A 22,302-nucleotide genomic window follows, 5' to 3' on the forward strand; every position below is an offset into this window, starting at 1 on the left:
TATGGTGCATGAACGATAGAAAATTGGTCTTTTCTCTTATGTCTGACTAGTGGTACAAACAACCGTCCTGGAGGCAGGGGAATATATTTTACGCCCTCTCAAGGTCCCTTCGGTTCAAGGATACTGTCATTCTCCGGCTGTATTAGAGGGACGGCCTGCAACCTCCAGGCTGCCATGGAAACACGCCGCCGTGTTCCTTTTTCTTACGTGGGGCGGGGCACTCCGCCCAGCCACCAATCATCCACAGGCTTTCTTGAGTGGCGGGCAGCAGCAGCGAATGGGCGAGCTGATACCGCGTGACGCGACGGGAAAGGGGGAGTTCGCGGCCCGTGGCGGCGGTGGCTACAGTGTCGACCTGGGGATCGAGCTGGAGGGACCTGGGGAGTGTGCGGAGATCTTTAGCTGGAGCGTGAGGGACCTCCCACCGGGATGCCTGGTACAGTTTGGAGAAAAGTGGGGGAGTAGTAGGCTCTGAAGGCTTGGGTTTCGGGTCTGAAGGGGATGGCAGACCGGAGGGGGCGGGGTGGCAAGCATGGCGGCGGTGACAGGGAAAGGGTTGGAGGGCCCTGAGGAGGGGGTGGGGTAGCCCTAGCTAGGAAGGCTGGGTGGTCGTGAGGAAGCGTGAAGGCCTGTGGGGGTTAAGACGAGCAGAGATTACAAAGAAGCCTTTTGGGGGGTCGTAGAGGCGCCAGAAGGACGTAGGGAGAGTTGTGGGGGATGGAAAAAGGGGCGGGGAGAGAAGAGGTTAGGAAGGAGGGGAAAGGGTGTCTACGGGAAGGTGATGGAAGGGGGAGAGAAGGATAGGCAGGCTGATTGTAAATAACGAGGAAATCGGGCCTTGGAAGGTATGATAGGAAAGTGATTGCAGCGATTATACTGTTCTAATTGGAAGAGTCCTACACTGGTCCCCTTTTCCAGGTCTTGTACTTCCGCCTCATTATTTAAGCTCAGACTGCATGAGGAAGGCTAGTAGGTTACACAGAACTGATCTTTTGTTATTCCATTCCAGGGGAGCAGATGGACCCTACTGGAAGTCAGTTGGAGTCAGATTTCTCTCAGCAAGACACTCCTTGCCTGATCATTGAAGATTCTCAGCCTGAAAGCCAGGTTCTAGACGATGATTCTGGTTCTCGCTTCAGTATGCTATCTCGACACCTTCCTAATCTACAGACGCACAAAGAGAACCCTGTGTTGGTGAGTGATAGGTTGCTTGGAAATGATTGAGTAGATTTTTTTTTTCCCCTAATCTAGACCAAGCTGCAAAGTAAGTCCTTAGGAGATCACTATCTTTTGGATAAAGTTGGCTGGAAAATAAAATCATTTTCACAAAAATATGTATCATTTTGGATTACTTCATATATAGTATATTATGAAATGTATATTTCATATTATGTACATATGTATGTATACATTATGTATATTTTGTATGTACATTTTCTGGGATGTATATTATATATGTATATTTTCTAGGATGTTGTGTCCAATAGTGAACAAACAGCTGGAGAAGAACAAGGAGACAGTAATAGTGGCTTCAATGAACATCTGAAAGAAAACAAAGCTGCAGGTGAGGTCCCTTTTGCAAGGGTGCTCTTGTTGGAGCCGGGTGGATATAAACATTATGTGGTTGTGGTGAATGTATGTAAGGAAGTCTGGCACAGTATCTGGTGCATAGTAGGTACTCAAAAGGTTGGTTTTCTAATGTAGCTGATTAGATTGGTATTGTCTGCATTCTTGAATTTGTATTACAGTTTGGTGGTAAATGCCTTTTCTGCTAATATCCACTTATTTTTTTCAGAGTCTATGGATTCTTCTCATTTGGACACATGTGGTTCCATCAGTCAGGTCATTGAACAGTTACCTCAGCCAAATAGGACAAGCAGGTATACTAGTGTTTGAAGGAATTTATTTAAATGTATTAGTGGATCAGTTTTTTTATCTGTACTTGTTGTCTCATCCCAAGGATAAAAGGATTAATCTTATTTTTGTGAATTAGGGAGTGGGATTTCAGAATTGTATTAACTAGCATTCTTTTTTTTTTTTTTTTTTTCAATTAACTAGCATTCTGTTGGTACTGATAACTGGAATCTCTTTTGTGAAGGTGGTAACATTTTTTTGCACCTACATTATTCAGATTGTGATCTACCTTGCGCATGTGAAACAAGCATTCCTTATTCTTAGCTTGGATATGACTTATCACTAGAAAAAATAGTCAAAAAATATTTAGGTATATTATCAAAACAGTTAAGCATGGTTTCTATCTACCAACCAAAGAACCTCACCAGTTTTAGACCCAGAATGTTTAATTCATACCCTAAACAGTATTCAGTTTTTACTTTGTCTCCTGTATATCTTTACATTGTCCATTTATTGAGTTTATCCTCTATGTTAGGCACTAGATGGGACGTTTGATATATACTGCCATTTAATTTCATCCTTAAAGCAGTTGTACGATGAACACATTACATTACTTCCCTTACTTAGGGGGGGAAGTGATAGGCAAAGAAGTTAAAAACCTTGCTCTAGAATGCATTGCTAGTAAGTGACAGAGCTGGGCTTTGAGTCCTTCTGACTCAAGTGCCTCTCTTTCTTTTTTACTATTCAACACCCAAATTCTCCTAAGATCAAAGGAGAACGTAGGAGTCTTGGGGTGGTGGAATAGAAAAGGGAGGTAGTCAGAGAGGAGGATGTTAGTTTGAGGTGAAAGACTAGGGTTTTATCTCAAAAATAAGTGCTTTTTTGTGTGTGTATGTGTGTGTATGTTTAATACTCTGTGTTTGCACTTAAATTTTTTCTCTCAAATCATCAGTTGGATGCTTTAGAACAATCCCCAAATTGGTGGACTTATTTTGGCCCGCAGGTGGGTTCTAGTTGGCCCACACATAGTTGTAAAATATATTTGAATTTGTTGATAGAATTTAAAAATAGGGAAATTTCACATAGAACTTAGATTTCCAGCTTCTGGGATTACTAGGCTGGAAGTAATGCAACTGTTGTATTATTGGCAGCAGTTGGCTGGAGCTGTGAGCAGCCAGATTCTGCTTAGGTAGGGCATGAGTGCTATGGTCTGTCATAGTGCCTGTAACTCACTGTTGTACTTGGACACTGAGGCCAGGTATTCTTTTTTCATTTATCCTAGGGCTTGTGCTTTTGTTCTTAAACCCAGCCACTTAACTCATTTATGTTACCTTTCTTTGCTTTTTGTAGGCATTTAAGTTTTTGTGATACCTCTTTAGGAACATGTGCCAGGCTTATCTGTGTTTTTGTGCCTCGGCATCTGAGTTTGAACCAGTGGGGACAGAATGCGTGTGTACCCCTTGTTATAAATGAATGGTACTGTTTGAGAAGTCTCATGCTACTTCTTTTCCCTTTTTGCATCAAGGTGTTCTCTTTCCTTAAAAAAAATACTTGAATGCTTACATTCAGTAAATGTGCAGGTACTGTGGAAGGTGTTTTAAAGCATGTTTGCCATCATGGAGCTTACAATTTAATAGGGGAAACAGAGGTTAAATAATTACATAAATAGCTATTCAGTGAGAACTGTGATCATTGTAAAGAGGGAAAAAATAGAATATATAACCTAACATGGGGGATAAGGGAAAACCTCTTTGAGAAGGATGATCTAAACTATAAATACAAATTTGTTAGGCATAGTTGAAGGGCTGGGGAGAAGTGTGGCATGAAGTGTGTGGCACAGAAGTGTGGAAGGAGGAGCTTTCCAGACACAGGGAGCAGCATGTGTAAAGGCCACGAAACTGCAGAGAATGTGGGGTTGATTCCAAAAGAATGAAAGCTCTTCAAAACACATGTGTACTGATCTCTTTATGTTGTCTTTATTCATTAATGCAAATATTTTGAAAAAGGCTGCTTGTGAACTTTTATATATCATAAAATTCCAAAAGATCTTCCTCTCTTATCTAATGTCCTATTGTGATGTAAGCCTGTGGTCCTAAACATGAAGTGTCCTAAAATATGATGCTGAGGATATTTTTATTTCCCCGTTAAACATTTAAGAAAATTGAGATGATTGTAGATTCACATGCATTTGTAAAAAATAGTACAGAGAGATTCTTTGTACACTTTTCGCAGTTTCCCCCAATGGTACCACTTTGCAAAACTATAGTATACTTTCACAACCAGAATATCAACATTGATAAAATCCAGTGAACTTATTCACATTTCCCTAGTTTTACTTGTACTCATGTGTGTGTATTAATTTTTATACAGCTTAATCACCTGTGTAGGTTTATCCACCACTGAGGTCAAAATGCTGAACAGGAGCTCCAGTGTTGTCCTTTTATAACCACACCCACCTCCCTCTCCTGCATGTGAACCTCTGGCAACCACTAATTAAGACCATCCTCTGGGGAATTCCCTGGTGGTCCAGTGGGTAGGACTCTGTGCTTTCACTGCTGAGGGTGTGGGTTGGATCCCTGGGTGGGGAACTAAGATCCAGGAAGCCGTGCAGTGGGACCAAAAAAAAAAAGACCATCCTCTATTGGTAAAGTTTTGTCATTCAAAATGTTATATAAATAGGATCATACAGTATATAATCTTTGGGGATTGGCTTTTTTCAATTAGCATAAGCCCCAGGAGATCCATATGAGTTGCTGCATGTATCAGTGGTTTGTTCCTTCTTATTGCTGAGTAGTGTTCCATGGTATGGATGTACCACAATTTGTTTAACCATTTGCCTATTGAAGGAAATCTGGGTTGATTCTAGTTTTTGGCTAATGTAAATAAAGCTGCTATGAACATTTGCATACAGGTTTTTGTAAGTCTTCGTATCTCTAGGATAAATGGCCAGGTGGGCAATTGCTGGGTCATATGGTAGTTGCCTGTTCAGTTTTTTTAAGAAACTGCTGAACTGTTTTCTATAGTGGCTGTATCATTTTACAGTCCCACCAGCAGTGTATGAGACATCCAATTGCTCTCCATTCTCACCAGCATTTGGTGTTGTCACTATTTTTTATTTTAGCCATTCTGATAAGTGTGTGATAATATCTCATTGAGGTTTTAATTTGCATTTCCCTAATGGCTAATGATGTTGAACATCTTTTCATGTGCTTCTCTGCCATCTGTACATCTTCAAGGAAATGTCTGTTCATGTCTTTTGCCTATTTTCTAACTGGATTTTTTTTTATTGTGTTTTGAGACTTCTTTATATATTCTATATATTAGTGCTTTGTAGCATATGTGGTTTGCAAATATTTTCTCCTACTCTGTAGCTTGTCTTTTCATCCTCTTAAGAGGTTTTTTCCATAGAGCATGTTTTTAATTTTGATGAGATCTGTTAAATATTTTTAAGAGTAATATAAATACATAATTTATTTTAAAAAGAACTTATTATGAAAAGCAAAGAGTCCATTCCCACCATTGGTCCCCTTTCACAGAGGTAACGCTTTTTAAGTGTTTGTGCTTATAGTTCTTTGGGAGGTTGTCTTCCTAGCTCTTAATACTGTTGTAAAACTAAGTCACACTGTTGTATTACCATTTCTTGTTTTATCAGATTAAGACACTTGAGTTCCGTAATGAAAGATGAGGTTTTAACTCACAACAACATTCTCCTAATTTTTGATGATAATTGTTTTATTTCTTTTATTGGCTACTTCTGTATTTCTAAATAATATATTTAAACCTTTGTTTTCTTTTTCCATCAGTTTTGGATAGTGGAGAAAAGTTTAATATCAGTACTATTTTTCGTCTATAATCAGATTAGTTTCAAGCCTCTTCTGATTCACCTAATCATTCTAATTAAATATTTATTGAGTATTTCCTATATGCCAAGCACTGTTGAGTTTTGGGGATACAAAGTGATCAGAAGAGATAAGAAACCCTAGACCTTAATGGAGCTTACGTTCTGGTATGGGATATAGCAATACTTGATAGATAAGTAAAAATATATAGTATCTTAGACTCTGATAGGGCTGAGGAGAAAAATAAAGCAGAGAAGGGGATGGGAAGCATCAAAGGAATTGCAAGTTTAGGTTAGGATGACTTAGGGGATGCTTTAGTGATGTGACATTTGACTAAAAATCTTAAGTAAGTGATCTCTGCTATTATTTGGGATAAATGTAATCCATGCATAGAGAACAGCAAATGCAAAGGCCCTGAGAGAAGCATGTGCCTGGAATAATTGAGAAATGACAAGGAGGTTAGTGTGGCTGGCGTGGAGTGCTTGAGAGGAGTGGGAGAAGAGGTCAGGGAAGTAAAGAGGGAACCAGAATATATAAAGCCTTATGGATCATTGTGAGGAATTTGGCTGTTACTCTTAGGAAAGTATTGAACGGTTTTGAGCAGAGGAATGACATGATCTGACTTAGATTTAAACAGGATCACTCTGGCCGCTGGATCAGGAATAGATTGAAGAGTATACAATTTTTATTTGTCCATTATACCTCGATAAAGCTGGGAAAAATTAAAATTAAAATAAAAAGAAAGCTCTTCAGATTAAATTTAGAAAGGAACAGTCTGAAGGGAGAGCAAGGGCAGAGTCAGGAAGACCTACTAGGAGACTACTGAAATAATTTAGGCAAAATGTGACAGTGGCTAGACCAGAGTAGAAGTGGATGAGGAGTGGTGAGATTCTGGGTTTTTGAAAATATGATTCAAAGATAGATTGGATGTGAAGTATGCGAGAGATGAAGGAGGTAACAGTGATTCCATGTTTTTCGTTTGGGAGCTAGAAGAATGGAGTTGCTGTTAATTGAGATGAGAAGACTGCAGGGGAAGGTCAATTATAGACCTGTTAAAGTTGAGCTGCATTTTCAATTGCCAGTTGGAGGCAGTTGACAGTGTGAATGTCTGGAGCTCAGGGGGAAGGTCTAAGCTGGAGATTTAAAATTGCAGAGTCATAAGCATATGGATGATATTCAAAGCCATGAGTCTGGATAAGATCACTAAGGGGGTGAGTGAAGGTGAAGAAGAGGTCCAAGGACTCACTGTGCCTACGAGCATTAGGAACTTGAAGAAAACCACCAAAAGAGACTGAGGAAGATCCAAGGTGTGTGGTTTGTGCTGTCTTTCATTGCTCTTCTACTTTTTGTCATACACGCTCTTGACTTTCTTCCCCTATTTTTCCTGAGGTCAGGCATCTGGTCCTCCCAGTTGTGTAGGTAACGTTCTATTTAATTTTTGTGAAAGTCTTTATTCAGTCCTTTTTCTCTTCCTTGGATCATGGTCCCCAACTTTGCAAATTTATGTTTTCTTCTCTTTTATGCTTATTAAACTTATGCTTAATGGTCTTTATATGAAATGTTAAATGGGTAGAAAGTTACAAGGAGGCAAAAAATGTCATCTGTAATTCTGCCACCCAGAGGCTAATTGCTGTAAACATTTTGGCTTATTTTCCCTGTTGTTTTTTGTTGTTGTTGTTGTGCACTTAATATACATAGTTGACACATGGGAAGTAAAAGTTCCTGTGTTTCTTGACCTTTTTGCTTAACAACATGAGCAATTAATTTCCCCTGGCAATTAAAACTCTAAATAACATTTGCCCCAAGTTTTTTATTTTAAAAGTTTAAACCCACAGTAGAGATGAAAAGATACTATGCATTTTTTCAAAATATACTATGCATTTTTTCTGTGTGTGTGTATAAAATATACTGTTTTGAAGCAAAGTTGCAGAAATCATAGTTCCCCTCAAATACTTTAGCATTCATCCCCTAAGAAAAATATTATCCTGTATTATCATAATACCCTTATCACACCTAAGAAAATATTGATTCTGTAAAACCTAGTAATAAGTGCATATTCAGATTTTCCAAGTTGTCTCAAAGATGGCTTTATTTTATATATATATATATATTTTATCCAGTATCCAATCCAGATTTATGGTTTACATGTTGCACTTGGTTGTTTTTTTTTTTTTTTTTTTTTTTTTTTTTTTTTTTTTTTTTATAACAGTAATGATAGCTAGCATGTTATTAAGCTTCGTAGTTGACAGTATTCTTTCACAGGTTTGCTTTTTTTTTTTTTTTTTTTTTTTTTTTAAACTTTGTTCTCATAGAATTTTTTTTTTTTAATTAATTAATGTATTTATTTTTGGCTGTGCCGGGTCCTCACCTCTGTGCGAGGGCTTTCTCCAGTTGCGGAGAGCGGGGGCCACTCTTCATCGCGGTGCGCGGGCCTCTCACTGTCGCGGCCTCTCTTGTTGCGGAGCACAGGCTCCAGACGCGCACGCTCAGTAGTTGTGGCTCACGGGCCCAGTTGCTCCGTGGCGTGTGGGATCTTCCCAGACCAGGGCTCGAACCCGTGTCCCCTGCATTGGCAGGCAGATTCTCAACCACTGCGCCACCAGGGAAGCCCCGCACTTGGTTGTTTTGAACATTTTTTTTTTTAATTTATGAATTTATTTATTTATTTATTTTTGAGTGTGTTGGGTCTTCGTTTCTGTGCGAGGGCTTTCTCTAGTTGTGGCAAGCGGGGGCCACTCTTCATCGCGGTGCGCGGGCCTTTCACTATCGCGGCCTCTCTTGTTGCGGAGCACAGGCTCCAGACGCGCAGGCTCAGTAGTTGTGGCTCACGGGCCTAGTTGCTCCGTGGCATGTGGGATCTTCCCAGACCAGGGCTCGAACCCATGTCCCCTGCATTGGCAGGCAGATTCTCAACCACTGCGCCACCAGGGAAGCCCCTGTTTTGAACATTTTTAACGGCTGCATAAATTCCATTTTATGGATTATGAAATTAGTTAATCATTTACCTACTGTTGGGCTTACAGCAGGTTGTTTGTTAGTCACAGTGAACTTCGAAAGTAAGTTTGTATAAGAATCTTTTCATATTTCAAATTATTTTTTACAGTTGAAATTACTAGGTATGAACATTTTTTAGAGCTCTTGATACATATTTCCCAGTTGTTCTGCAGAAAGGTTCTATTAGTTTATACTCTCATAAACAGTATGTGATAATGCTAATCTCACCTCAGGTTTGGGCAGCACTGAATAGTAGTACAGTATTTACAGTTTTTTTTTTCTAATTTGATTGGCAACAAATGGTTTCTCTGATTTCTTACATGTTTAAAGATACTTGTATTTCTTTTTTTTGTGAGTTGTCTTTTCTGTTGTTTGTCCATTCATATCTTGAGCTTCTTCTTACGAGTTCCTTGTATATTATGGAGACTATTCTTTTGTTATATTATTGCAGATATTTTTTCCTAATTGTTATGTGTCTTTTACTTTTGTTTATCATTTTTTGACCTGTGATGTCTTCTTCTTAATACACAGACCTCTTAACCTGAATTTTTTTCAGCCACTGTGGTTCTATGTTATGTATTCTAAGAATTTTTGCTAAAATTCTTTTGTGAACTGTGTTCTATTAAATAGATGTATTTTGACCCCCTTCTCTGCACATCTAATGCACATCTTCTCTTGTCACTTGTCAGTAATTCTCTTGAGTGCAAGATTTTTCTATCCCTGCTCAGATTTTTTCAGAGAAAGATAAAAATCAAGTATGTTTGTTTCTTCCTTCTGTCTCTTATTTGTATTACTTAATTCTGTACTACAGTGTTTTGAGTTGTTAACCTTTTAGGTGCTTTTTGTAGAAAGAAGCAATAATAGGGTGAGGTTTTTTACTTTTTCAAATTTGCTTAAAACGTGGTTGGTGTGTGGAGAGTCACAATAAAATTTAAAGAGTTCTTTGAGCAAAATATCCCGGCCTATCTGCGAACACATGATTGTGTCTTTTTGCTGTATAGTGTTTTGGGAATGTCAGTGGAATCTGCTCCTCCTGTGGGTGAAGAGAAGGAAGAAGAGGTGGAAGAGAAGGAGAAAGAGGAAAAGGAAGGAGATATTTCAGACGATACCACACACTCCCTTGGTGCTGAAGGTAGCTGTATGCCTTTTTCAGGATAGTAGATTGGTCTAGCCCCTTTAACATGAGCATGCAAATGTCTAAATTTCTCCCTTTTATCAGGTTATAGATTTCTGATCATTAAATTGAGAATAGTCATTAGGAAATTTGCTGGTAGTCTAAGATAATCCACCTAATTTTGGTGTTCATGAATTTTTAGCTCATTTTTTAGCCCCCTTTCTGCATACTGACTCCTACTTCTTTTGTATTCATTTGTTTTTCAAATATTTTTGGGATGCATGCCTTGTGGGGTGAATTACAGTCTGAAGTACAGTGCTCTCTGCGTGTGTGTGTGTGTGTGTGTGTGTGTGTGTGTGTGTGTGGAGGGGCTTATGTATTTCTTTAGAAAGTAGAAATAGTCTACCTTTATTAGGTGCTTGTAAGGTTTTATAGTACACAGTTTTTTGCTTCATTATGCATTTTCCCCCTTTGCTTTTAGTGCTTTTATTCTTAATTTTATTTTGAAAAAAATTTGGGGGACAGGGCTTTGATGTGAAGGACTTAATATGACCGTCTTTTGCTAAAGGGCAGCACCTTGCATAGTGCATAATGTTGTGGGATGATATCTGATTTCTTGTGGTTTTCTTCCTAGATCCTGCCTCATCACAGCTGGGCTTTGGGATTCTAGAACTCTCCCAGAGTCAGGATGTTGAGGAACAAACTGTGCCACGTGAAGCAGACAAAGGGCCTCTACAGTCAGTAACCACCAACTCTGCTTATACTAGGCTCTCTGATGTGGATGCTAATATTGGTACGTAACATGTTTTCTGGCATTTAGAGTTTGTTTATAAGTATTTTCCTCCCATGCTAGAGCTAGTTGTTTTTTCCTTGATATATCTTATAGCTATCTAAGTTAATATAATCTAAATTAGTATAGTAAGGTTGTAGAGTTGTCTGGCGAGTACTTGTCAGTTGATGGCTTGCATACTAAGGTTTTTTATAAGTGGGTAATTGGTTATTTTCCTTTCTGGAATGATGCCTGTATATATTTTCAGTTTGTATTTCTTTCTTTAAAATCTTTGCCTTTTAAAAAGCATTTGGGACTACTTCTAGTACTTTGAAAAATTAAATATCTCCTTCCTATCTTCTTCTAAAACTTTAAGCAATTAAGCATGAAGAACAGTCTAATGAAGGTACCCCCATGGCAGCACAGCCCAGCAAGGATATCCCTGTGGCAGCACAGCCCAGTAAGGATGTACCTGTGGTAGAAGAGCAAAATTCACCACCTGCAAGGTAAACCAAGTTCTTTCTAGGAAGTATTTTTGGGTTTCTGCTATCTATGGGGTTACACTCATTTCACTTGGCCAGGTGGAAACATTTTTAGAAATTCTTGATTTTTTTTTTTTTCCCCCTTGCCCTGGGCATATTTATGGTCCAGTAGAAACATTTATTGTTTATGAATTCTCGTTGTGTCCTTATCTTTAGGCATATTACAAACCCAATTTATTGCTGCTCTAACTGTAAGGATGACCCCTTAATCTTTGGTTGCTACTCCTCCTCTCTGTTCTTTGTCTGCAGAGGCACTATCTCTCTGTGGGATGTCTTTCTAGCTTCTCTGGTGTTGTAAGAGTCACAAGAATATTATATTTGAAAGTCTACTGTTTTTATACTTGAGGAGCATCCAGATTGCGTTGGATCCTCAGGTATCCTGCATCTGGTAGCTTATGGCATAGATAAATAGGGAGGTATTCTTTTCCCGTGTCTTTCAGGCTCTTAACTTTTTGGGAATTGGTCAGTATACCTTTGTTCTGCCTATGGTGATTGTTGTATCCAAAACAGCATTGTCTCTGGTCAATACCTCAAGTTTAGATATGGCAGAGGACAAGTGGGATGCTTCCATTTTGGAGGAGGGAATGAGTAAACATTTAGTATTCTTTTGTTTCTTCCTTCAGTAGAAACAGTGGGGAATGGGGTACTGAACAAAGTTGAATATCAAGAGAAGTTGTCTTTCTAACGCAAAACACTCAGCTTAATGGGGGCTGACTTTTTCCGCTTTTCCTTAGGAAATTACTCTCTAGGTAGTTTTGCTATCCTGTTTACTCTGGGGAATGGTAGAGTAGGTGAACCTCCTAAGTCTCTGGAAAGGAGCCAGCAGTGAGTGTCTTACATGTGTAAGTAGTATTTGTGTGAAGGAGTCTTGGTTTGGGGCTCGGGTTGAGTAGATCAGATCAAAAAGGTCAGCAGAAGATAATGTGTGTGGCTGGTGCAGAGGATGATTTACATCCAAGCCCTTTCTGTGGGAGGTCATTGTTCATTCTGGCATTGTTGTGGTCTGGGTCACACTCCTTCATCCACCTCTAGATAACAACGTATGTAACAGAAATCCCTAACTCACTTATCAGAAATCTTGGACAGTGTGCAACACTGCAGTGAGCAGAGTGGAAAAGAGGTATTGCTTTGTGAGAGACTGAGACACTCTTTGAAATGGGCTGAGGGCTTTGCGTCATTATAAAGTGTAGCTTATTTTACTTTTAATAAATAGTTTTTGGAAGTTTTGAAATTAAAAAAGGAAAACACACGAAACAGGAAATGCTTCTTTGTTCAAAGATGAAAGCCTTTGAACATAGTAACTTTTTCTCCTGGCGATATGAATTTCCTAGGTCAGAGGACATGCCTGCTAGTCCCAAAGGCTCTCTTGCTGCTGTGGAAACGAAAGAACAAATATCTGTTCAAGAACTTCTGGAAGGTGGGATGCAGATTCAGAAGTCACCAGAGCCTGAGGTTTTGTCAACTCAAGAAGACTTGTTTGACCAGAGCAATAAAACAGGTACAAAGAGTAATTAGTTGCCGTAGCTCTTCTTTTCTGAAGATCTAAACTTTTATTTCTGTTCTGAGGCTACTGTTTTAAGTCAGAAGGCACTTTATAGGTGTGCAGACTTGTTTGTGGTATGGAAGGAAAGTACGTTTCTAGCTGATTAATGAGAAGGGCTTTTTGGAAATAATTGCTATTTAACGTGTGTTAGCATAATTTTCTTTCTCTTTTGGGAATGGAGATATTGAAGAATACTAGCTAATAATATGGCAGATTTAATGTTATGGGCAGAGTAGCTATTTCTGTTATCATAAGTCTTCAAATCTTAAATATCATGATAATTAAATGAAGATTTTCATGTTCACCTGGGTAACAGTCTACTTATTCATCTGTTTATTAGTTCCTCTGCCACAAATAGGAAGTTATGGTCCAGCAGAAGGAACATAATACCTTTAGAAGACTAGAATGGTATTTGTTTCACCTTTCATTAACCCCCACCAGTGCCCCATGCTGCAGCCTCACAGAGCCAGAAAGCGTCAGTAACAATCAGCAAAATATGATGTATTGGTTGTAAGTAGGGAGGAAGAGAAGGTTATACTCCTGTACTGTGCTGTGAATGTGTGCGGGACATACAGAGCATCACCAAGAAACCTTTTCTGGTCTCTCATTAAAGCCACAAGGTTGTACTTAAGAAATTTCTTTATTCTTGCAGTTAATACAGCTGATACTCCATTTGTTGCTAGGGAGAAGGGACCAACAGGAGCCTCTTCATAGTATAAATCAGTAATGGCTGCTCATATATCCTTTTACTTACGCTTTAGTATTTTTCCTGTCTTTTGAGGAGCCCAGATTCTAATCATGAAAATTGCTGCATTCATATCATCAGGTGTCATGCACATCATTTTGACTTCTCCCATCTGCATCATGGCATAAGCTTTACTTCACCTTAGGTAGACCTTGGAATAAAGGGCTCGCTTGCTGTCTTATAATAGAAACTTCACAAGAAAGAAGAGCAGCCAAGGAGAGGCTTAAGCGTCCTGGCTTTTCTTCTCCAGGCTTCGATCATGACAGAAAGGACTAAGGAGTTCTTTTTGTCAATTCTTTATAAAAGAAACCCATAATTCATTAGGGAGAGGTTGTTTAGTGGTCACTCAAGATTTGTGTTAGCGTGGCATTCCACTAATTGTACTGCAGTTAGAAAACAGTTTCTGCCCTCTTGGAACATGGGTGGATATGAATATTACGCTTTTTGTACTACTGAGTGTCTTTTGTTTTTTTGACAGTTCAGTAATGTCAATATGAGAAGTAAATGCAACTAGAATTTTTTTTTTTTCTCAGTAGCGTCTGATGGTTGCTCTACTCCTTCAAGGGAGGAAGGTGGGTGTTCTTTGGCTTCCACACCTGCCACCACTTTGCACCTCCTGCAGCTCTCTGGTCAGAGGTCTCTTGTTCAGGAGAGTCTTTCCACGTAAGTAAGCCTAAAATAACCCTTTCAAGGAAACATGTGCCTGATGGTTTTAGGCTAAGGTTGAAAGGGCTAAAGTTGGTAGTCCAGAAGTCTTTTTGAAACTGAAAAGTAAACTCTAGGCTTAAGAATTTTGGGGAATAAGAACTTAGTGGAATTATCGAAGGCAGGTAGATCTGCTTTCCCATTTGGAGATTTTAAAATTGTAGCCTGAAGGTTTCACCAGGAAAGAAACTGCCCAGTTATTTAGAGACTTACGTGTCCAAAACAAGCTGCCTGCTGCTCCATTTGGCTAGCAGTTCTTCCCATTTAATTGCATAGGGGTGCAGAAGAGGTTATGCTAGAGTTGACAGTAGTTGGATTTCTTTATCCGTGTTAGGGCAAAGAGGTTGCTTTTTTTTTTTTTTTTTTTAATAAGAATGTGCATGATCTTTCTCATAATAGGCAAAAAATGGAGTAAATATTTGTCTCAAATCTGCAGATGAATTAATTTTTTTAGCACTATCTCATCCTGCTTTTCAGTCATGATGTCCTTGTGTCTGGTCATTTACTTTCTCTTGTAATCATATGGCTTTTCCCTTAATCTTTTTTTTTTTTTTTTTAAATTCTAATTTTGGATATGTCTGGTGTGAGAAATAGTTATTGAAGTATTGTTCATGGCTCTTCTACCAACCTTGGTTAGCTGTTTGAGAGAAACACTAATAAGTACTTGAATGAGTTATAGATATTTTTGCTGTTAAGAAGTAGAAAGCAAGTGCGAAGCTGTAGCTGTGGTAAAATAACCTGTGGCTCTCTCTTTGTATAAAGGAATTCCTCAGACCTTGTTGCTCCTTCCCCTGATGCCTTCCGATCTACCCCCTTTATCGTTCCTAGCAGCCCCACAGAGCAAGAAGGGAGAAAAGGTGAGCTCTCTTGATCTGTCTGTTGATCTCAGGTTAGAAGAGGGGCAGCACTTCTGCCTTGTGAAGTGTACTGTTCCTTTACATGTTAGAACACTGTGACCTCAGCTATTCGCTAGGACTCATGTCTAAGCTTCAGGGGAGTGGCCTAATGTTAAGTGCTTTCCTCGGTTCTTTGCTTTTCTAGCACTGATTCTTCTGAGAGTTCTGTATTGACAACTTAATTTTTGAAAAGACCCTTAAGGGAAAATTGTTCAAGTTGAACTCAAATGAATTATCAATAGTATAATGAAGACCTTTATTGCCATTGGCCTAATAGTCTCCAGCAGCTTGGTAACATGTTACTGGTCAGAGGGAACCAAAAATTGTTTCTTTTGTTCTTTATAGGTTACTTCTGCTATTATCAAAGCAGTTTTAGCCAAAGAGTGGTTAGGAGCAGGTGGTAGAAATTTTGACTTAATTCCCTTCCTCCTTTGAGGACCTAGTGATTTTATATTACTTTATTCACAAGAAAGTTTTTCTTTTTACTTAATTTATGTCATTATCTAAACCTCTTTTGCTCTGTTCTAGTCTCCTATCTAGTCATTCAAGATATTTCTAAATTTTTCCTACTTCTACAAAGCCTTTTCCAATAAATTCCATGATTTTTTCCTTTTCATTCTTTCACATATCAATAATGGTACAATAGCTAATATTTATTGAACACTTATTTTATGCCAGGCACTGTTCTTTTTGCTTCTCTTTCGTTCTAGGTTCTTCTCTTTGTTTCTTTTTTTGTTTTTTTTTAAAATCCTCACAACAGTCCTAAGAAGTAGGTGTTACTTTTATCCCCATTTTACAGATGAGAAAATGGAGGCACAGAGAGATTTCATAACTAAGTTATAGAGGCAGGATTTGAACTTGGGCAGCTGCCTCCAGAGCCTGTGCTCATGGGTTTTCATTTACCCATGACAAGATTTAATCTTAGACTTTCTTCTGCCACAAAGTTTGTGTCTGGCTATTTTCTCTTAAAATCAATGTAGGTATCCAAATGGACTAATATCATTCTAAGCATAACATGATTAGTGATATCTTCAGTGAAAAATAAAAGTGAATCCATTCTACAAAAAATGCTGTTAATGCAAGTTAAGTTTGGCTTATCCTTAGAACCATTTTTTCTATCTGTAGTGTGAACACTGAAGATATATAAAAATAATTATATTAAAAATGCTTTCTCCCTGACTGTAAACATAATTAGTACTTACTGTAGAAAGTTTGGAAAGCATATGGGAAAGTAATGAGAAGAAAATAAAAATCACCTGTGATACCACAGTCCAGATATAATTAGTATTTGGATATGTGTGTTTCCTTTCAGTGTGTTTTCTATGCATAAATATAAAGAAGTATGTTTACACAAGTGGGATCATGTTATGTATATGATTCAGTGTTCTTTTCATGTAACATTGTATTTTCCTTTGTCAATTATATTTTAGATTTAATGCATTTGCTTAATATGTGCATAACTGTGCAACTGTGTATGCTTTTTGTATTTTGTTGTTGTTGTCTAAGAATATTAACCTAAAGCCTTTTTATATGTAGTGCTTAGAACAGTCCTTAATAAGTGCTTTGTCACGGCAATAAAGATCAAAAGGTGTAATGAAAATACTTAACACAGCTGTGGTAGTGTAAAAAAGACCTATAGCATCAGTTCCCGAACCTAGCATTACAGTGGAGTGTGCGTTTGAGGCCAAGCTAAGCAGCAGGGGTAGGTATTGAGGTGGAGGTGGGGCGGGTACCTGGTAGCATGAATGTGGATTTTAGGCAAAAACTAAATGGCATAGGTACTTTGTGAGAGTGGTCTAAAGGAAGCCTGTTTGGGGTCAAGTTGTAAGATAGGGGAAAAGGGGTTGATGAATCAAATACCTAGCAAGCTAGGCTGGCTCTGAGGAAGATCCTGTTAGCCTACAGGTGGGTAGGATACTATAGGAAAAGCAGTGTTTTGTGTTTTGTTTGTGTTTATGTTTCCCTCCTGAGCAATTTATCTCAGGATTAGTGTCCTGTACTTTGTTCTTTGATAAATCATTGCTGATTGTCATTGATAGATTTTTGTTTTTCCTTCTTCTCTATTTGTCCTGGCATCCACCTCTCTGCACTTAGCAGTTAATGCAAATAAAATGAGTTCATAAATATGTAGATATTTACTTAGAGTGGTAAACAAGTTCACTGCCTTTCAAGGCCTGTGGTTAAATTAGGTGCCATTAATCTGGGCGTTCCTATGCAAATGTGAAAACTGAGCTATAATCAGGAAAGGGTCTCAGAGGAACCAAGTTAATTTACTATCATATGGATGGATGGGTATCCCTAGATGAACCCTATTTTAATCTATATCTGAGTATTTTAGGAGTTGTGAACTTCCCTCCCCCAGGGGAATAAAGTGTTGCTAGATTCCTAGGACTCAATCTTCTATTAACCTATCAGCTTTTCTGAAAATTGTCACTGTTTTTTTTTAGGGATGAAAATATCTGAATATAATTGTTATTAGTGGTATTGGAACATGAATAGTATTGATGAGTGCTTATTTCTCAATTTGTTTTTCCTGTTTTAAACTAGATGAGCCAATGGATATGTCAGTGTTATCTGAAGGGAGAGAGTCTTTTCAGAAGAAACTCCAAGGTGATGAACGAGTAGGGATAGAAAACCCCCCTCTCCCACCTGAGCCCACTATATCACCACAAGCCTCAACACCGGTATCTCAGAGCACACCAGTCTTCACTCCTGGGTCACTTCCTGTTCCATCCCAGCCTGAGTTTTCTCATGTGAGTACCACAGAAAAAGTTTTTTCCTCCTAACATCTTTTTTTTTTAAACAACTGTATTGAGGTATAATTTACAAACCATAAAACTCACCCATTTTAAGTGTATAGTTTAGTGATATTTTAGTAAATTTACAGAATTGTGCAGCTGTTATCAGAATCTAGTTTTAGAACATTTCCAGGGTCATCTAACATCTTGATGTACTTTTTATGTTTGAATTTTGTACTATGTCTTTTTTTTTTTAACATCTTTATTGGAGTATAATTTGTACTATGTCTTTAACTTCTTAAAAATGTTGCTTTGAAATTGAAAGGGGGCATTAATCATTATTCTACCTTAACGCATGAACTTCTCACTAGATCAACCCTAGGCTTTCCACCAGTTGTCAAAATCTCCTTTCAAGATGTTCAGGGGCCTCAAACTTCTTCATTTTGGAGAAACCACTTTTGGAGCCTCCTGAGTTCTAATCTGTGCTATTACCATCTATTCCTGGTATATAACTGTCACCTCCCTTTCATTGTCTTTGGAGATTGTCCTTACCTGTCTTTGTGTTGGATTCCTCTTGGGCTCTGTGTCTTCTTGCTTGGTTTACTCCCTCATTTTGATGGAGGACATTCTTTAGTAGCATACTTTCTACTCTCATACATGATTCATAGTTTGTAGGAGTATAGAATTTTAGGTTGGAAATAATTTTCCTTTAAACTTTAGAAAGCATCGCTCTACCATCTTCAGACTTCCAGTGTTGCTGTTGAGAAGTGTGGCCAGTTTGATTTTGATCTTTAATATGTGAGCTGTTTTTTTTCCTTACTGGAATCTTGTAGATTTTTCTTTTTATCCCCAGTGTTCTGAAACTTCCAGACCCTTGGCATAGGTCTGTTTTTCTTCATTGTGTTGGTAAGCCCTCTCAATCTAGAAACTCAAGCCCTTCAGTTCAGGGACATTTAATTATTTAATTTCTTCCCCTTTGTTCTTTTTTTTTTTTTCTTAATGGAATACCTATTGTTTGGAAATTCATACTCGTAGAATAGTCTTGTAATTTTATTATTTTGTGTCCTACTTTCCATCTCTCTCTCCTTTTGTTTAACTTTCTGGATGATTTCCTCAACTATTTTTTTTTAAAACTTAAAAAAAACCCTGACTTTATTGAGATATAATTCATGCATCGTGTTGTTCACCCTTTTAAAGTGTATAATCTAGTGGCTTTTAGTGTATTCACAAAGTTGTATAGTTATTCACCAGAGTCTAATTTTAGAACATTTTCATCATGCTCCCCCTCTACCCCCAACAAAAGACCCCATGCTTATTAACAGTCACTCCCATTTCCCCCACCCCCAGCCCTAGTCAATCACTAATCTACTTTGTGTCTCTACGGATTTGCCTGTTCTGGGCATTTCACATAAGTGGAATTATACAATATGTAGTCTTTTGTGACTGGTTTCTTTACTGTAATGTTTCCACAGTTCATCCACGTTTTGACATGTATCAGAACTTCATTCTTTTTTATTCTGAATAATACTGTGTATGTACATACCACGTTTTATTCATCCGTTTATCAGTTGATGGACATTTGGGTTGTTTCCCCTTCTTGGTTATTATAAATAATGCTGTGTACATTTGTGCACAAGTTTTGCGCAAATGTGTATTTTTATTTCTCTTGTATATAATTAGGAGTGCAACTGCCAGGTTCAACCATTTTTTAACTTTCTCTGAGACATTAATTTCTACTCTTGGGTTTTTCATTTCTATACTCTTTTTTTTTTCCTTGAGTGTTCTCCCTTTTTAAAAAAAATAGCATTTTGTCATTCAATGGTATACTATCTTATCTCCTTCATGATATTAATAATAGTTTTTGAGAAGTTTTCTCCCTGCAATAGTCACTATTTCTTCAAATAGATTTTAGTTAGTTTTGTTAGTTTTGATGTTTGACTTTTAAAGAGGCTTTCCTCAAGAGTCTGATAATAATTCTTGATTGTCTGACTGCTTTAAGAGTGAAATCCCAGAAAACTGATTAGAAGTTCTGAATTGGTAGTTGGTGCTTCATGTGTCTGGAATTTACTGCAGTGTGATCTGCAGGGCCATTTTTGGGGTCCCCTCATGTCAGTATCTTGATTTATCTTGTCTTGTTCAGGTTCCCTCCTGTCTGCCATTGCTTTAGAAGTCTATGATGGAAGAGGACTGGGGGTGTTGCGAGGCAGGTGCAGGTTCCATTCAATATGTAAATTTTCATTTTATCTCCCTGTTTTCAGTCTGGTACTTTCTGATAACTGTGCCTCTTTTCCTCCAGTTCAGGGATGCTCTGTTTTACCCTGTCCAGGGCAGAGGAGGGTCAGGAAGAGCGAATCAGGGGATTAAACTGCTTCTTAAATAGATTTCCAGCCAGTCCTCCTCCTGTTTTTAGCACTACCCTCATCACCACTTCCAGAGTTACTTGGGTTACTGCCAAGTGCTGAATCTTTTTTGGGACATGGTAGTTCTGAGGTGTAATTTGGGTTACTTCTTAGCTTTCTCCACTGCTGTCTTAGAAATTAAGTTTTCACTAGTCTGCTAGATAGATGACCACTCTTCCAAAATTTTATTGTGGTTATCTGTTCTTTGTTCTCTTCTTCTTTTTTTTTTTTTTTTAATAAATTTATTTATTTATTTATTTATTTATGGCTGCGTTGGATCTTCATTGCTGCATGCGGGCTTTCTCTAGTTGCGGTGAGCAGGGGCTACTCTTCTTTGCGGTGCGCAAGCTTCTCATTGCGGTGGCTTCTCTTGTTGGGGAGCACGGGCTCTAGGCTCGCGGGCTTCAGTAGTGTGGCTCGTGGGCTCTAGAGCGCAGGCTCAGTAGTTGTGGTGCGCGGGCTTAGTTGCTGCGCGGCATGTGGGATCTTCCTGGACCAGGGCTCGAACCCGTGTCCCCTGCATTGGCAGGCAGATTCTTAACCACTGCGCCACCAGGGAAGTCCCTGTTCTCTTTTTCTTGAAAATTCATTTAAAAAAAAAATCCCTTTACCATTGCTTAGTGGGATTTTGGAGGAGAGTTAAAAAAAAATGTGTGTATTAAATCCACTGTTTTTATTTGGAAGTTCCATGCTTTTTTCATTATGTATCAAACTCCTTACATGTTAGTCTTAATGACTCACCTTTGCACATCTGTTATTTCTTCTGTAAATTGGTTATGGAAGTCCAAATGAACCTAATTTTGATGTTGTAATATCTATTTATTAATTTTTGGCTGCGTTGGGTCTTTGTTGCTGCGTGTGGGCTTTCTCTAGTTGTGGCAAGTGGGAGCTACTCTTGGTTGTGGTGTGTGGGCTTCTCACTGCGGTGGCTTCTCTTGTTGCAGAGCACGGGCTCTGGGCGCGTGGGCTCAGTAGTTGTGGCTCGTGGGCTCTAGAGTGCAGGCTCAGTAGTTGTGGCACACGGGTTTAGTTGCTCTGAGGCATGTGAGATTTTCCCAGACCAGGGCTTGTACACGTGTCTCCTGCATTGGCAGGCGGATTCTTAACCACTGTGCCACCAGGGAAGCCCCATGTATTTCTTTCTTTTTTTTCCTAATATATTTGTTAATTTCATAGCCTCTTTGACGCTTCACCAGGATGTGAGGGCTGAGGAGAGGATTAGTAGAAAATAGTTTGATATTTAACACTTTCTCATTCTTGATATACATATTAATTTGGGGATGACAAGTCAGATTGTAGATGATTGTATGAGTGGCTCTTAAACTCTGTGTGTGTGAGACCAGTTTTTGACTGGTTGGATACTATGGATTTAGGTCTGTTGAATCTAGACTGGTTGACTCATTGAGTGAAGTCTTGACAGTTCTTCATCAGTCTTTATCCAGAGCCCTGAGGTGGTTTTTTTCACTTAACTTCGTTATTCTGACTAGGCCTTCAGGGAGCCTCAACGCTGTGGATTATCAGGGGCCAGACACTCGGAGGCTAGATCCAGGCAGTCTTAAGAAGTACAGCTTATTGATAGGCTGGTTAGCCCCTGAAGTTTTACTTTGCTGACTGAAATTATACATATATTGAAAAAATTCTGTGAAAGATATCACATAAGTATTTACTTTGATAACACTTAAAACGTATTCAGAATGTGGACAACTGCTTAATGGATATGAGGTTTCCTTTCCTGTTTTTTTTTTTTTAAATTTATTTAATTTATTTTATTTTTGGTTGCATTGGGTCTTCGTTGCTGCGCACGAGCTTTCTCTAGTTGTGGTGAGCGGGGGCTACACTTTGTTGTGGTGTGTGGGCTTCTCATTGCAGTGGCTTCTCTTGTTGCGGAGCACGGGCTCTAGGCACGTGGGCTTCAGTAGTTGCAGCACGCGGACTCAGTAGTTGTGGCTCACGGGCTCTAGAGCACAGGCTCAGTAGTTGTGGCGCACGGGCTTAGCTCCTCCGCAGCACGTGGATCTTCCCGGACCAGGGCTCGAACCCGTGTCCCCTGCATTGGCAGGTGGATTCTTTTTTTTTTTTTTAAACATCTTTATTGGAGTATAATTGCTTTACAATGGTGTGTTAGTTTCTGCTTTATAACAAAGTGAATCAGTTATACATATAC

The 22,302-nt window shown here is 38.7% G+C and overlaps 1 protein-coding gene across 4 annotated transcripts in view; it reads left to right on the forward strand.

Annotated features, from left to right (window-relative positions):
- Positions 1-312: 312 nt before the first annotated feature.
- The window catches only part of TP53BP1 (tumor protein p53 binding protein 1), a 74,568-nt gene continuing 52,578 nt past the window's right edge, over positions 313-22,302 (forward strand). For all 4 annotated transcript variants that reach the window (XM_059913454.1, XM_059913455.1, XM_059913456.1 and 1 more), the window contains exons 1-11: positions 313-436; positions 1,010-1,194; positions 1,471-1,564; positions 1,796-1,880; positions 9,689-9,819; positions 10,436-10,594; positions 10,947-11,076; positions 12,444-12,610; positions 13,934-14,063; positions 14,868-14,962; positions 17,549-17,754. In XM_059913454.1, coding sequence (XP_059769437.1) covers positions 430-436; positions 1,010-1,194; positions 1,471-1,564; positions 1,796-1,880; positions 9,689-9,819; positions 10,436-10,594; positions 10,947-11,076; positions 12,444-12,610; positions 13,934-14,063; positions 14,868-14,962; positions 17,549-17,754 — 1,389 coding nt within the window. In that variant the 5' untranslated portion in view covers positions 313-429. The remainder of the gene's footprint in view (positions 437-1,009; positions 1,195-1,470; positions 1,565-1,795; positions 1,881-9,688; positions 9,820-10,435; positions 10,595-10,946; positions 11,077-12,443; positions 12,611-13,933; positions 14,064-14,867; positions 14,963-17,548; positions 17,755-22,302) is intronic.

Source organism: Balaenoptera ricei, chromosome 2 (assembly GCF_028023285.1).
Source record: "Balaenoptera ricei isolate mBalRic1 chromosome 2, mBalRic1.hap2, whole genome shotgun sequence".
NCBI classification, from domain to species: domain Eukaryota; kingdom Metazoa; phylum Chordata; class Mammalia; order Artiodactyla; family Balaenopteridae; genus Balaenoptera; species Balaenoptera ricei.